At 45.4% G+C, this 17444-nt stretch overlaps 1 protein-coding gene across 1 annotated transcript in view; it reads right to left on the reverse strand.

Annotated features, from left to right (window-relative positions):
- hs6st1a (heparan sulfate 6-O-sulfotransferase 1a) overlaps positions 1-10786 on the reverse strand; it is a 134699-nt gene extending 123913 nt beyond the window's left edge. The window contains exon 1 of the mRNA XM_072688305.1: positions 10022-10786. Within this exon, the coding sequence (XP_072544406.1) occupies positions 10022-10539 (518 nt within the window). The 5' untranslated portion in view covers positions 10540-10786. The remainder of the gene's footprint in view (positions 1-10021) is intronic.
- Between the last annotated feature and the right edge of the window lie 6658 nt (positions 10787-17444).

Genomic DNA, 17444 nt, shown 5'->3' on the forward strand with positions numbered 1-17444 from the left:
GCTCCTCTCCATTTAAACAGCGCTCTCTCCATCACTGCCCGGCAGGCTGCGAGAGACGCGCGACTGCGCTAATTGAGACGTCTCAAATTACCCCATTCTTTTTTTTTACTCCAGAGCCGCACCCTCTTCGCAGCGCCCCGTGCGCCGCTTATAGCGCAGGACACCGTGATGTGGGCTGTATGATTATGCGTGAGGCGGATGTCCATTAGCGCAGCTAGCCGTTGTAGAAATTGCAGCAAATCTTCCATGAAAATACATTTCCCCTAATGTCCTAGTCACGCGTGGGGCGCGCTGTGCGGCCCGTACCCATAAAGCTACAGTGTGGAAAATTACCTCGCCTGTTTGATTAGAGGATGACACTAGCAGGAGCAGAGAGAGAGCGAGAGAGAGAGAGAGACAATAGGAAGGGGTCTTTATAAAATTAAAAGAGCGACAGCAGCGCTGCAGCATTTTTCTGTGCCAGCTTATTGGCCTGGGACTGGAAATCTGCTGCAATATCTTTAAATAGATGGGATGAGATCAGTGTGGAGAAGTGAAGTCCTAGCAGTGAGCACCCGGAAGGCTCCCGGCGCTTTGTAGATAACCCTCAATCCACATTACTCAACATCATCCACTGTAGTAACTCCATTACCGACTCATTTTTAAAAGAGCCCGTATCGCCCAAACCCGATTTGAACATTTTTCCAGCTAAAGAGCCTGATATGCTAAAAAAACCCGCCAAAAAACAGCCCTTTATATGCAAAATATGCAAATATACCTCATTCGGCATTCGCAGTTTCTGTGATGTCACAACCACCAACACATTTACGCATACGTAAATACACCTAATCAACGGCTCACGGCATGTTTCAGTCCATTCTCAATGACACCGGAGTGTTTTACCCTGAGCTGAGTCATAAAAACAGGGCAGCCAATCAGGATACAGCTCATTTACGTACATCTCACATATGTTAAAGTTGCCATAGAATGCATTTACTCAGTATTTCATCATTAAAAGTTGTTGTTTCGTGTGTAAATAGTACGTATTTGGCTTTATTTGGGGTTAAAAAGGCTTAACAAGCTTATTTACCACCCTGTTATTTCACCAAAGACGATGAGCTCTGCTGTTATTGGCCGGTTTGTGCCACACCGGCATTTACAGCCGCACTGTAGCATGTCGCCAACGCGCCAGCTGCACATTATCGAGCTAACTGTGAACGAACGCGCTAACAGCAAGCTAAGATTGTAACCGATAGAGAAGACTAACATGGCAACTGCAAACTGGTAGGTTACCCGCGAACTAACTGATTAGCAACTAACAAACTAACCGACAGCAATGAATGTAAATGAAAGCTAACAAGCTAACTGCAAACTAAGGCACCAACACTGAGCGAAGACTGTAACAGCAGCGCAACATGCTAACTGTATATTAACTGCACATGTGCTAAAACTGTAACCGACAGATAAGACTAACAGCAAGCTAACATGCCAACTAACATGCAAGCTAGCAGGCTAACATTGAGCGAAGACTGTCACCGCAAGGCATCACTAAGGCTAACTGCACATCATTATCGTGCTAACCATGAGCAAACAGAGCTAAACTGTAACTGTAGCAAGCTAACATGGCAACTCCCATGCAGTTTAACAAGCCTATTTACCACCCTGTTATGTCACCTCACAATGAAACACTCCAGCATTTACAGCACAGCATAACTTAGCTTAGCCTAGCCTAGCACGAATTATTGTTAGTAATTATACCCGATCCTAAACAGGTAGTATTAATGGCCTCGGGGTGTCCTTTCAGCATTGTGTGCAGTTAGCTATCTCAAGAGTTAGCCTAACTAGCATGTCCTTCTCCCTTCTCTGGTCAGCCTAGTCTAGCCTAGTGTTTGTTAGCTGTTAGCATATTAGCTGCTCCCCACTCCGCGAGCCACGGCGTGATTTTTAGCTCGTGTTTGAGGTTCATAATATGGCATACGGACCAAACTGATTATTCAACTATGCTAAGCTAAATGCTGCTTTGCATTCCAGGGCTCCAGGTAATCCACTTCCCAGTCACAGCGCCACCTACAGCACTGGAGCTCCACAGTACTGCAACAGCCAGAATGGAGTAGCTGCAAGTAGGTCTATACTGAGGCTCTTAAAGGCGCAGTAGCCAAAAATTAAACCGCCCCTTTATTGCGAAGGGTTCGAGTGAGGGTTCTGTTGAACAGCAATCCATACAGATGGCTTTTTATCTGAAACGGCGGGGGATACAAATTCTAACCTCACGACTTGCTGCCAAGTACACCGAACCGACTCTCAGAGCAGCGCAGAAACAATTTCACAGACAGTATCTTTTCTATCAGCAGCTGCATGATGAGACCCATTCCCCCCTCTTTACTCCGCTGAAACGGAGAAGGCCGCTTGAAGAGCGAGCGAGATGCAGTCGGAAGAGGGGGCTCGGCAGACGAGTGGCTCGCCTCTTAAGCCCCTTGGTGCAGGGACCAGAGCTTGCGCGGTGGTGCTTGATTAAACATGGCGTGATGAAAAGAGTCGGCACTGTTGAAAACTGAGCAAAGACTGAGACGGAGAGGAAGGCTGCGTCGCAACTGCCGCAGCCCAGAGCCCAGGCTGTGTCGGCCTAGTTCATGAGCAAGACAGGATATTAATGTAGACTGACCTGGTCAACACGGCCTTCCGGGGATGCTGGTTTCTTTATGAAACTCCCACCCATAAAGCTCTGCTCTGCTCCTTCCCCACTTTCCAAAACCTACGACAGGTGGAGTGCCCACTAGAGGTTTCAGAAAATATCGATTTATCAATGTATCAGGATATTAGGTTTGGCAGTACTGTATCGATTCTCAAAAACACAATATTATATATTGATTTTACGTAATAATTCACATTAGTGTTGCACCGTTACCGATAATGTTTTGGTATTGGCACCGATACTGGCTCTCTCACACAGAGTATCGGCATCGGCCGATAAAAAGCACCGATACCATGAAGCTTACATGGAGACACCCTATTTATTTATGTGAAACCAAACATTTAAACAACCAGTAAAAGCCAGTCCTAAACCGTTATCACCATTAAACAGACATTTAATGGAACTTTTAGCACTTTTTTGGTTCTGAAGGTGTAACCAGATTATGCTTCCCTACCTGATTTTTCCATAGCTCTGAAACTAGCTCTGAAACCTCAAATGTGCAAAAGTTTCTCAACCAGCAAACGCTGTTCTTTCAAGCCTATTAGACCTTATTTGGAATGAAATATAAACAAAGTACAACCTATAAAAGTGGAACACTAAATATCAGGATTTATAGCAGTACTCTATATCGGCAGATACTCGAAAATCTGGCAAAATGGTGGCAGACAGTGGTTCATCTTGTGTTGTGTTCAAACCCCCCAAAACACTAGATGGCAGTGTTGTACCCAGTCTTCAGATCCCACTGTTCTGATCGCATAAAAAGTCAACTTTTCTTCTACTCAGATTTTTATGTCCAGTCTGCAACATGAAAGCAAGGAGGAGAACTTAAACCCCTGAGTCAACTAAGCGACTCGAGCTGCTTGCATAATTGTTTGTTAATTGTAACGTTAAATTAAAATGTTAAATTAATCGTAATGCTGATTTAATACTTTTCCAGGTTAAACCTATCCAGCTATCTTATATGAACATATGCCACTGACTGGAAACAACAAAGCAAATGACCTGACTGGTCAAACCGAGGCCCATTTCCAGAAATCAGACGCTATTCATTCAGAGACCTCAGCAGTTTTCCGACGTTTTTATTTAACTGGTTGGTTTTTCGGAAGTGATTTTCTTAGTCACTATAATAATAACAACAACATACGTACTTGGCAAAAAACCAACAGAGCCACTTTCAATGAGTCCTGGAAAGCAAACGAGAGCTGAATGTAAACAGCTGCCTATACAGCTCATTACAGTCTATCCAGGATAATGAGCATCGTAGTACACACCACAGCACAATCCACGGTGCTGAATTAACACCTGTGGCGTAGACTCCTTAAACTCTAGGCTTATTAACCAGTTGTTAATTACATATAATGATTTGGCAACTGCTACGACGCTGATGTGTAGGTTTTTCCTACTACAGACCCAGCTCACACCTAGTCAGTTCAGGATTAGCTGGTCACTTTTGGTCACTTCACTGATCCAGATTTGGCATCACATCATATTAAAAAAATATCGTTTGGGATTGAGCATCGTAATGCTACCCATGGTAAGGATGCCGATCCAGGCATAGTTTAATGGACTGGATATCGGCTCGGAGTCTCCGTTTTAACCACGGTGTTCAGAGCTGGTGGCCTCAAGGCGCCATGAACGGACATCATCCCCAGCAGTAAGCAGCGGTGCGGACGTTCTCAGAGGGTAAATAAAGGAGTTGAGGTTCTGCAGTGTGGACCTGGATCTGGATCTGACCCTTTATAAAACCATCACTGAAACGCTCCGTTTTACCAGCGGGAGAACCGGAGATCCGCTCGCTCGCCTTTCTCTGTTTTTAAACCAGCACTGAGGAACCCATTCAGAACCGAGTGGAGGCTAATGCTAATGCTACTGCTAACACACACACACATACGCTATCACACAGCAAATTCCCCCACTATAAACCAGTTATTACACACCAGTAGACCAAACAATCACAGATATCAGTGCAGAGTGTGTACCACTACACACCTCAAAGGAAGTGATTAGACTGCAGTGTTGTGAAGGAGCTGGGAGCTGATTGGTCAGGGAGGAGAGTCAGACTGGATTATAATATTCTATATTAAACACTATAAAACAGTTGTTTTAAGAAAAGTCTCGACTGAACTGAATCAGTCAGTCCAGAATGTCTGATTGTAGAAACCGATGCTGATAATAAAGGGATTTGATCTAAACTGTGGGGTGGATTATTATTATTTATTATAGAAATATTTTTTATGATCATTATCATATTTATTAAACACAATAATCGGATCGGTGTCTGCTGATTTGGGTGTCAAATTTAAAGGGTTAAGCTCAGACGGATACCTATGAAGTTCACCCAGCCCTGTAGGCATTCGACATTCTTGGATCCCGAATGCCGTGCACGAGCGCTCGGCATGCCACTGCATGTTCCTCATTCGTCTTGATAGTTTTTCCAAGTCAGAGGTCAAGTCCAGGGTAGGCCTGCTTTTCGGACAGGGGCAAAGGTTATTTGACAAACACTGCCTGCCTTCTCAGCAACATCCAGACAGCGAACAGGGAGGTTCGCTCTCATGCAGGCTTCCACCAAACTGGTATTAGCTTTCATACTGCTGAGCGGCTAGACAGAGAAGAAATACCCCTGGGTATAACAACTCGCTCTCTCCAGGGATTTAACGGAAACCACTTCTCAGAATCGGCAGATGATCGTGTTAGCCACCCTCGTCTACCCATGTTCTTGATATGAACAGCTGACCAGTTTCTCATCAACTGCTCTAATCGGTCCAGACTGAAGGGCAATGCATCCATCCTCACAGTGGTCCTGATCCTGTTCAATGCGATCGATACGCCATATTAATCCACGGCCTTGGAATCAATCGGACGCGGAAACGGAAATACGGCTCGCTGGCACTGGGCCAGAATTTCAGCTTATTCCTGTAGAGGCCTCTCAAAGGTTAAATGACATTAAGCTCTTCTGATTGGAGCTGCGAGACCTCCAATCTGTCCTTCATGAATTTATAATTCAGCGTCACCGGAGTGAATCAATCCCTGACCACCAGCTATGAAACTTCTGCACCAGTCCAACCATCAAGGCCCTCCGGTTCTTGAGGCCTGGCTGTGGGTGTAGCGCTAAATCCTTGGCGTGGCTTGAAGAATTTAAGAATCTAAGGACATCGCCGTGTCTTTCGGAGCAGCAGACTGGTCCATTCGACCGTCCCTCAAGTCTGGAATCGCTTGGATGGAGCAGTGTTGAATCCTGCGGGGAAAAGGCTGCCTTCTGACCAAGGGTCGGTATCGAAATTCAATATTACATGGCGCTGACTAGAGGCAGCATATTAGAGATGGCATTTCGGATGCAGTGCCGCAATTAAAAACATAGGTCATTCAGACGGTCCGTCATTGTTAAAGAAGACATATTGGCAGAGTTGTCAAGTAACGAAGTACGAATACTTACGTAGAAATTTTGGTTATCTAAACTTTACTGCAGTAATTCTTTTTCATCTTATTACTTCAATCTTCTTACTTCAAAGCCTCGTTACTCCTATTTCATTTCCGTTTGTTTTCAATCCAGCTGTGATTGGAAGTATAAACATACCCCATTCTGACTCCCTATTGGTCTGTAAGCGATCCATCGCACCTGCACACGTCCCGTCACTCTCCAGCGAGCTCACAGCAGTCGTCTGTAGTCTAGTATGAAGACTGTGTCCGTGGCAGAGACTCAAGAGACCTGCAGTGAAACTGGAGTCCCGACTGAGCCCCACATTTACATTCCAATAAAGCTGATTGATCACACGCCTCTGAAGTCTGACTTTCTGCAGCGTTACAAAACTTCTAGACAACGACTCCTCATATTCTCCTCCATGAAGCTCATGTTGATGCTCAGTAGAGCACAGAGACGCTCCTTTAATAGAGCTGATATTACTGAAATGCTTCATTTTCAATGGGCAGATCTGCAGCTGAAACAGGAGCCTAGTGCAGCCCAACATTCTCCTCATTATGGCTTTTAGAGAAATGTGTTTTTGGGGAGGGGGGTAGTGCACTATAGACCCCTGTGGTGCGGCCTAAGCTTTAGGCCTTTGTTTTCCTTCCATTACTTTTACTTTTCTACTTGAAGTCGTTCTGAAACCAGTACTTTTACACTTTTACTGGAGATACTTAAACCCTAATAACCCCTAAACCCCAGTATCTCCACTTCTACCTGAGGAATGAATGGGAATACTTTTCACACCTTTGCATACAGGATCCTGCTGTGTTTTTGCAGTGTTGGTATCGGAAACAGGAAAAGGGGCTAGTGTGTTAGGGTGTGTCGATGGACTCGGTCCACAGCTTGATAGACGACCTTCCTGCATCCATATTCTTGCTTGATCTGCTAATGAGACTAGGGCTAGCCCATAGGATGGAAGCGATGCAAACCTTTTATATTCTAAACGGCGACTTTACAGAAGGAAAAACAGCCGTCACAATATGGACACAATATAAGGAACACATGCCAGATTCAAATCATGTCAAAATGTGAAAAACAACAAAAATTGAGACACTTTATGACAATGACGATATGAAGGCATAGTACCAAAAGCGATGGCTTAATTGAGTTATCATTTCAAGTCAATTATAACAGTTGTTGGTACATTAACCCAAGCAAATATGGTAAGTAGATCTCAGATGGAAAGGAAAACATAGTTTCGATAGTTAATGGCACTGTGAGTCATTTATTTGGTGCTGATTAACTTAACTGAAATACTGACACCCAGAACTACAAGCCACCCACTCCTCCCCACTGCAGACTAGGGTTCAATTCCCCTGCTGGACAAGCCCACCAATCTACACCTACAACTGTCATTGGGCAAGCTTCCTAACTCGACATTCTCCTACCTGTGTAACATGATTCAAATGCACACGGCCTGAACGGATAGCTCCAACACACTCCCTCCCCAGAAGGTCCTCGTCCCGATCTCACGCTTCAATAAATCACATTTTTAAAGCCCGGTGTTTCCCCACTGTCCTTTTTCCCTTGACCCACCTGACCCTACTCATCAGCTCCATCCCAAACCCTTCACTGCTTATGCTTAAATGTCGGAGTTACAGCAGGAAAGACACCGGCGTTCCGCACCCAGGGCTGGGAAACGCTGCTGACAGCCAGCCTCTCGTAAACGGCAGCCAGACTCCTCAAAAAGAGGAATGCATGTCCGTGTCAGCGCTGAATTTTTTCGGACGAGTTGCTGGGATGCGATTCCTGTGGCACGAAGCCAGGAATCTTTAAAAAAAAAAAAAAAAGAGAGAGAGAGAGAGAGAGAAAGACGACAAAGCGCAAAGGATGAAAGGAGGTGGTGGGATCTTTTTTTTGAAGCCGGTTGAAGCCATGGAAATAGTATAATTCCGAGATATCGTAATCGTGGGATGTATCTCTTGCTTCCCTCTCTGCCTTATTCCCCCTCTCTCTCTCTCTCTCTCTCGCTCTCTGCCTGTCTGTGTGGGTGAAAAACTGATGATCAAGTCAAACCACCACAGAAATACTGTTAAATAAAGCAGGAATCCTCGGAATACTCAGAATACTCGGAATACTCGGAATACTTGGCATGTTGCCGGAATGTTTCGAAGACTACAGCAAGACAACAGACTATAATAATAAACGAGGCACAGTTTTCCTCTGCACAGAAACGGCATCAAACACAGCAGGGCGCCAAGGGCACACACACACACACACACACACTTGTCGTGAAATAGGCTATGCACAGCACACTGGACATTGGAGTACATTTTGTAACCCACTGCCTGGCTGGAATTACTCCCGTGTTGACAAGGGGCTGCTGGGCTAAGTAGTAATTTTCCATTTCCACTCCGCAGCGCGGAGGCTGGAATACCCCGGCTGAGGGCTTCAGGTAAATGCAGCTGGAATGCTCCAAATTGACACAAATAAACCTGAAGCCAGGCAGGCAAATGGAGCTTGATGCCGAAAAAAACAACCACTTACATGACACACTTCACAGGCTAACAGAGGCCTCACGACGTATACGCCGACAGTCACTTTCCGCCCTTTAACCAAAGCCTCAGACAAGTTAGGCATGGGCAACATGGCAGCGCATCATCAAGTACACCGATTCACGCGTCTGACTGCATGTCCGATTACTGGAGTATCCACTAATGAATCCATTTAGGGTGTCCTCTCAGGGGGTCTAGTAAATACATACAAACGTCTGATGCAGGAGGTTTCAGACAGATATCCAGATCTGGAGTGGACAACGATGTCCGAATCCCAAAAACACCACTGGTTAGCTGTTCTGATTGGACCGAAATCTGATGCCGTATTTACTGTTGGCGATGTTCGGGTGATGCCACGCTAGCCTATCTCCACTGTGTTCATTTTACTCCCTAGGACAATCAAACGTAGACTGGCTAACGTAATGAAGAGCTTGTGTAGTTGGATGTAGTCCAATCTTCTACACTCTATAAACGCTTATGCATTAGGATCTGCATTTTCGGTAAGGGGGTTCTGGGTTGGCCCGGGTGATGCCACAGCCATCCATGGCTGGGAGTCCTAGCGAGTATAACTAGCTTCGGAGTGGGAAGGATGACCCTTAGCGCGAGCCTAGTACCACAACTGGTGGTCAGCGCTCTCCTCCAAGCACGTCGAGATGTCTACTTCATGTGGGACGTGGTGGAAGTACATGCTAGCCTTCACCCTGCTAGCGCTGGTAGCTAGCATTGAGCGATTTGGATGGGATGGGGGGGGGGGGGTGGACATGAGTAAATTAAGATTGGGTTGAAATGAAGAAAAACTATTTCAAAATATATCTAGCTACCGGAAATATGGTCCGATTTAGCGTTATTTCAGTTTCAGGTCGTCTTCAGATTGGTCGGGAAACTGATACGTGAAATTTATTTCCGTGAAATGTCAAACGGTTAAGTCGAGCCAGAATAACGGCTGTACTGTTAGTGAATTTAATGATTTACTGTCAAACCTCACGTCATTATACCTGTGTATCGTTGCTGACAGCCGTATAAACAGATATTGGTGGACTGACAGCGTGTTTACAACTTTTTACGCCATTCTTACGCTTAGTTTTGTTAGCCGGGGAGCTATTACAGCTATTTAAGCTCTCTGATAACTTGTTTCAACTTCTAAAACTTGAAAAACACGAAATATTGCATAAAACGTCGAGTATCGTACAGATATCGTACAGATATCGTAAAGATATCGTGAAATGAAACCACGCAAATGGCGGTAAATCGGTCATATCGCCCAGCCTCAGAGGTCGGTTGGTCGCTCGGTCGGTTTAACGGTTTTGTTTTTTTTTCAAACTCGTGCGCGCGCGCGCGGCTTGAAATCGTAAACACAGCAGCTGTGCAGGGGGCAGCAGGTCTCGCGCTCACCTTTGGCTTTTCATCTTGCTCTCCTTCTTATTGAGGACCCCCGGCACGCAGTTGGTCAGCTCGGTCCAGTCGGCGTGCAGCCCGCAGCTCCAGCCGGTGGAGAAGCGGGAGAAGAGCCACGTCTCCTTGCGGTTCGGCCGGTAGCAAGTGCACTTCTTCTGGCCGGGTCTGCAGTCGCAGGGCACCTCCAGCCGGACGTTCTGCACCAGGTGGCGGCCGAAGGTGGTGCCGCCGGTCTTCTGGATGTGCAGGAACACGATCACGTCGTCGCCCTTGATCTGGAAATCCAGCGTGCGCTCCAGGTCTCGGACGGGGAAGTAGTACTTCTTCACGTAGTGCGGGTCCGGGGTCGGGTAGATATCCGCCTCGTCCTCCACCACGTAGCCGTGCGGGGAGCCCAAGTTCATCATCCCCGGCGCCACGTACTGGTACAGAATCAACATGAAGAGGACCGACCCGACCACGACGAACCAAAATTTGCTGGTCCTCTCAACCATGTTCCTTCCAGCGGGCTTCATACGTTACCATTTCTCGGTTCACACAGACTGGAGGGGCTGGCGAGACGTTAACCAACGGTCCAGCACTACGCGCGGCTCGCCGGCCCCAGCACCGAACCGCGGCTCCCACGGAGAGTGAAGACGCATATGGGGGCTTGTTTGGGGCTTGTTTGTTGCTCTTTTTAGCCCAAAAGAAGCCTGGGAGACCCGAACGCGTCCGGCTGCCTGTACCCAGCCCGGTCTCCCTCCTCTGGCGTGCTAGCTTGTTTTAAAGTCCTCCACGCACGACGACGTTGTTTTTTGTATCCCCACCCGTTTTCGGGCAAGCGCCCGCCCCCTGCCGCGCTACGATTGGCTGGACTGCTCCCGCCACGTACGCCGGGATTGGTTGACTGTTTATGAGTACAAGCGACTAGGCGGGGTTTTCCGCAATGCGGGTGGGAAAGAAAATAAACAACGTCCACAGCGAAAAGAACATTTTTATTTATTTTTTAATAAATAAAAATACTCTTTTTAATGATGATTACTTTATCAGGTGTTAACAAATAAGATGTTATATGGGGTGTAGTTACATAAAAAAATTAATAAAAAAAAATAATAAATAAAATAAAAAAAAACAAAGCTATCGTCATTAGCAACGACTAATCTGACCTGGCAGATATCATGGTTATGGGTCTATGATGAGCAAAAAATGATGAAAAAAATATAAAAACCACAGAATCAACCCAGTGCAATACAACCAAATGAGTTCAGCTCCACAGCTAGTGGGCAGCATTTAGAGCTCCTCATGATGCAAGGTGTTCGTGCCCACTTGCTGGCATTGACAAAAAGCAAAGCTGCTTGAGGAAACCTTCTACAGTTTGTACTCTCAGGCCCGGTGTGGAGAAGAGCTGCAAGAGGCTAGATTATTAATTTTATGACCATATCAACGCAAGTTCCACACGTGCATATGGAGACAGGCCTAATGTGATCCACAGGAGCTCCAGTAGCATGCTCAGCATGTCTTCATTTGAGCTGGTCAGAACAGTTCTTCAGCATGGCCTAGACCAGGGGTCAATAACCGTATCCATAAAAAAAAAGGCTGATGTGGCTGCAGGTGATTAGTTATATGAGGTGTGCTTTTGCTTGGTTGGATTGAAAACCGATAAATATATGAATATAATAATGAGATATTGAGGTAACCCCGGGCCTAGACCTTTAACGGTGTTTAATGGCATTATTCACATATTAGGAACTTTTAGACTGAGCAGTGTTAGGACATGGCATTGTTTATATATATATATATATATATATATATATATATATATATATATATATATATATATAAAACATAAATAAATAAATAATATATATATCTTTTGGAGAGTCATTGTATTGCCTGTAAACCGGGTGGTAAATAGACCTCTAAAACCACATCTGATCATTGCTCTCCCAAACTAAACTCACTCACTTACTATGTAAACTACTTTACTAAGCTAGAGACTGTAGTTCCTGTCTGTTCGACGATGTAGCAGAAGTTATTTTGTGGAAAATAAATAAATAAATAAATAGATAGATAGATAAATAAACAAATAAGAGATTATTGGAAAGCTATACATAAACTGAGTGTCTGCATCCTATCAGCAAGTGTAGGGAAAATTTGGATTCTCAACTATGGGACTTCCCAGCTTGGCAAATTGGACAATCTATGTATCAGATCTATCTGAGATTTAATTTTTTTTAAAATTGGAGTCAATCAGAAGTGGGCATACTGTACAGTAATTACCCCGTTCTTCTCAAAAGCGCTTCAAAGTGTGCCGCCTCTTCTGCTGCGCTTTCTTGAAGACGCCATTGGAGTCAAGCCAACAGTTAAAACCCGCTGACGGAAATGCGGGTGTGATTAGCTCCGGCCTTCCTGAAATCAACATTCATTTCTTTTGCCTCGTCATCATTCGGATGGGGCGGCTGTTCTCACAGCACCACAGGGTTAGCTGATCCACTTCACTTCTATAAGCGCTCTCATCGTTGCCACTTACTAGCCCAATTACCGTGGTCAGTGATTGTCATCTGCTAATGTAATGACCCTATTGTTGATATATCTGGCGACACAGTCACACGTGGGTGTGCTGTAGGACAGAGGGTTAAGTACTGATATGGATGACAGGCTTCGCTTTTGATTTAAAAGGTGGAATGAATGAATGATTTTCAGAATTTGCCAAACCACCTCAGCTTTCTTTACAGTGGTGGTGAACGGCACTAGGAGCCTACAGCATAGGCCCTGCCAGGGATCTTTTTTTTGTGGGCCCTAGGAAAAGATATTACACTGGGCCCCACAACTGTAATAAATGTAATTCTGCCAAAATACTCAAAAATATATATTTTTTAGGGCTACTGTCTGGCACAGGCCCGTATTTTTGTTATGACCCAACCCACCGCCCGCAATATGGTGCCTCCATGTCCAGAGGCTGGACAAGAGAGAATCAGGCTGAATTTTCTCTCAACGGTCTAATGTGCTACCACTCTGGCCCAGGGGTTGCAGGTTACAGCGAATCCCAAGCCATGCTGCTTTGCCATCAGCAGCCGGAGTCAGAGAGAGCACAACTGACCTATACAATACCACCAGTTCAAGTTAATCTACAAATCTCATCAGAGTATTGATTTAATAGATGTTTAATTGTGTTTACAATCTTTAAAATGCATAAATCGTTGTTTTCTTGTGTCTAAAAAACGTCAAAACTGGAGTTTAAAGCCGAAAGCTCGTCCCAGAACTACGGTAAAACAGTGTCTCAGGCATCAGGAAATATATCCATAACCATTTCATGGAATAGCTTTCCATGAGGGAGCTTTTGGAGGCTTCTGGCTCCATCCGCCAGCACTGTGCACCTCTCTGACTCAGTAGGTTTCTGTAAAATGCAAAGTTAATTATTTATTTATTTTTATTTCTATAAAAAAGTTGGGTGGAGTTCCTCCTTAAGCAGAAAGTCCAAAGGTCAAAAGGTCAGGAAGACGCTCTGTTAGGTAGTTGTTAGCAAACGAACAGAACTTGTTCTGTTCCCCCGTAGCTGTTTGGCTCCAGCCGACTCAAAATAATGATGTTTGCTCGTCGTTATCCACTCAAAAACCCAGCGAGCACCATTAGCATGTTTTTATTTACAATCCGACGGCAGCCTCAGGCTCCGCCCCCCCTCCCTCCATTCCTCCCCACTGTCATGTAATAATACTGTGATTGCTCCAGCCGAGACTCCTGAGTTAAGTGCTGTCGGATGATCGTTCCGTGCAGATAAGGCGAAGCCTGAAGATTGGGTTTGGGTTGGGTTGAGTCAGTCAGGCCTCCGGTGCTGCCGAGGCAGAGGCCCAGGAAAGCCTTCGCTTTCAGGTGCCTTTCTGTCCGTCCACATGAGTGACGGTGCGGCACAGTTTCAGCGTGCATCTAAATATAGGCAAGGTAGATGTACTTTTTGAAGCTGCCGTCAAGAATTGTTAAACCATCACAGCGGCCACCCCGGGAGCTAGAGGAGCTTTGGGTTTACTTAGACAGGTCACTGAAGATTGGAAGATGAAAGCCGTTGACAGGCATGGTATTACTGGTGGCAACAAAGCAAACATCCTCTGCAGAAACACCATTATCAGGGGGAGAGAAAAACTGACATTCGCTGTATTGGATAAACCTCTGTGCTGTGAGGGAACGGGCTGCATTCAGAAATAGCGGCGTCTGTAAAGGACAAGAATGTAGTACGGTAAAGGATAGGATTGTATGCACAGTGGTGAAAGGCATAATTAAAAGATTATGGTGGAAACACTGCTCTAGAAAAACTAGCCAGAAGGGTTCACAGTGGTGGTGAATGAAATCAGACGTCCGAAAAGTCTAATGCCTCACAGTAGGTTATTAACTGAAATGGTTGCGAATACGTCGCCTGATGCCCGAGATGCTGTTTAGCAATAGTTTTGATAAGGTTTAGGCTAAATGTTATCTTTTAAAGGTGGCAAAGAATGAATTTATTCAGTATTTAAGTTGTTACTTGATGTAAAAGTAGCAAGTATGTGACTTCAGATGGGGTGAAAATTGCCCAGATGCGATTTTACCACCCTGTTATTAAGCTGATTTTGCTTTTACGGTGGAAAAAATGGTAATCTCTGCCTATATTGGATGGTTATGTCACTGTGACAGCACTCAGCCACATAGCCTAGCCTAGATTTAGCACTTTAACAACAAATTATTTTTTGGTAACTATTCCAGACTATGGAATAGTATTGCTGTCCTCTCTGGGTCCTCTCAGTTTCCAATCAGCGTAGCGTCTGGTTTTCTAGACGAAGTGAGAAAGTGAGAAGTTTGCTGGGTTAGCTTTAAGACTAGCACCGGCTTTGCTTTTCGTCTAGCTCCCATCGGCCTAGCATCAGGTTGCTTCCTTTTCCAGAGGCCCGTATTCCTCCTCCAGCGGGCCTAGTGTTAGCTTTTAGCAGCTCCCTCGTCTTCTGCGATACTCAGTACTTCATGAGGTGGAGAATCAGCTTATTTTCTGTAGTGGTAAAAATGATCGATGGCTGAATTTTCTGTCAGTGGTCTAATGTGCTACCACTCTGGCCCAGGGGTTTCAGGTTATAGAGAATCCCAAGCCATGCTGCTTTGCCATCAGTAGCCGGAGTCAGAGAGAGTACAACTGACCTGAATGCTTTCTCTGGGTGTGTAAATGAGGGTGTTTTCTTCCCCATCACTCTTTAACTATGTATCTTAGCTGGTGTGGTGGCACTGGGTCCTGGGCTGCCTGGTGATGCTGCATCAGCGACAGTTTGGCTTCATGTATCAGAGGAGGCGTGTGTTAAGTCCTTACCTTTCTAGTGCCGGGAGCGTTGCTAGTGCTAGGGGGGCTTAGAACGGGCGGGTTGAGGGAGAAACAGGGGAAAATTTGAAAAATGTACAAAGGTGCTGTAAGGCTGAATCCAATGAGGGAAAGTGAAGCACCAGGTTCACCAGTATCATCAACAGCGGCGTGAGCAGCATCTATACTGTGAAAAAGGGGAATATATATGGAGGTACATTCCAAATGTTCCTATTCGTACAGAGAACTGATGAAATTCTCCAAGATTCTCAACTCTCAAATATTAAAACTCTGAACATAAAGATGGTGGTGAAAGCGGTGGCTTGGTGTACGATCCCAGATTTCCTGCTGCAAGTCTCTTGCAGCCATTTGTTTGGGTGCCTACCACCATACCTGGTTTAAATCTTCACAGCATTCTCATTCTCTCTCTATATATATATATCTCCTCATCTCCTCCCTCAGGCTGCTTTTCTTTTGAGGCCTCACCCTGGAGATGGCCTCGCAGACTAGACCGCCGCTGACCTTTACGTCACCCGAGTCCTGGAATTAAGCAGATGCTGATATTGTGATTATTCTTCCACTGGTGTGGAACATTATCAGGTTACACAGGTCGACAGAAATCTTTATAAAGAAAGATTGCAAGGGTTGCAGAGGAGGTTTAAACACTTATTGATTTCTCCTCCTGAAGAAAACGCTTGCGTTCCACATGCACGGTCTTGCACTCTGATGAAGATGCAAACAGAACAATTGGAGATTTCAGGCAACCGAAGGTAAGTAGACATGAAATTCATGTTCAAAAAGATACAGGGAGCGAGAATAAATATGCATGCACCACCTACCACACATGAAAGCCTCTGTCTAGACAGTATTTCAAACTTTACTTTTGCTGCTCACAATATTTGAGCCTCCAAGTGAGCTTCAGGCCCAGGCTTGTCAGGCCAACATTTGTCAGCCAGTAGCTTTCACACCCCCACTGTAGTCGCCTCTGGCTTGAAAAGAACTACTCCATACAAACCGTGAATCAACACAAGTGGACAACAGTTAGCGTGACTTCATTTGCATAATGTTAAACCACACAAGCATTAATTTACTGTTAGCAATGTTAGAGTCGAAACAACCGTTAACCCCTTAATGCAGCGAGGCTTATTACACACTAAAGGATTGCTCAGTAACTACATCGACTTCTGTACAAACTGGTGGGGCTGTTCTTGCCATTCCTTCGCTTTCGGCCCGCTTACGGCCTGCGGTCCAACCAAGTTTTTACTTTCTAGGATGTTTCAGAGGAGATCCGATAATTCCTTGCTATAAAGAAGTCCAAAAGATGACTAAAAGATACTGAACCACCGTGCAAGACCTGATGGACCGCCAGAACTGTCGCCATCAGATCAACAATTTTCATATTTGAGAAACGAGAGAAAATGAAGCTTTACTCTCGCTTCCTATACAAAATCTAGGTGTTTCTGTTCAGCCTTCCACTGGAAGAAGACGACATGTGAAGCTGATCAAGAAATGAAGGCACGTCCACGGTGCCACCCTACACTGCCCTGGAGAGACTAAGGGCACGCTAGAACTGCTAGAGGCCCAGTAAGGCCGTCATGTTCTGAAATAGTTTTCGTTTGGGTGTGGTAGAGGGTGTTAAAATGAAGGCATGTGTATCACTTGAGCCCTGTGTTTGTGTCGTCTCTGGGCCTCGGCAACCCGACGAACCTTTGAGAAGAAGAAACCTTTGAGCAAATCAAACTGCTAAAGTTGCTGGCGATCTCAGAACAATGGATTGACCAGCCCAGAGTCCAGACCTCAACATTACTGAACAGGTTTGTGACATAACAAATCAAACTGGACCTGTTGAGGCATGGACTCCACCAGACCTCTGAATGTGTACTGCGGTCCTGAGCCGGGGCCTCCATGAGCATCAGCAAGGCTTTGGCGCCGCCAATGTCGCTGGTTCACCGGCTGTTCTGACCCAGTCGTCTAGAAGGTCACAGTTTGGTTCTCGGTTTTCCAACACCTTCATCACCTTCACTCCTTGCCTAATATGTAGGTACAGATAGTCAATGTTAATGAAATGCATGCATGAGGTACGAGAAGAACCAGCCATGACAGCAAAAGCCCCCCAAAATGAGATCTACG

Source organism: Salminus brasiliensis, chromosome 9 (genome assembly GCF_030463535.1).
Source record: "Salminus brasiliensis chromosome 9, fSalBra1.hap2, whole genome shotgun sequence".
Classification (NCBI taxonomy): domain Eukaryota; kingdom Metazoa; phylum Chordata; class Actinopteri; order Characiformes; family Bryconidae; genus Salminus; species Salminus brasiliensis.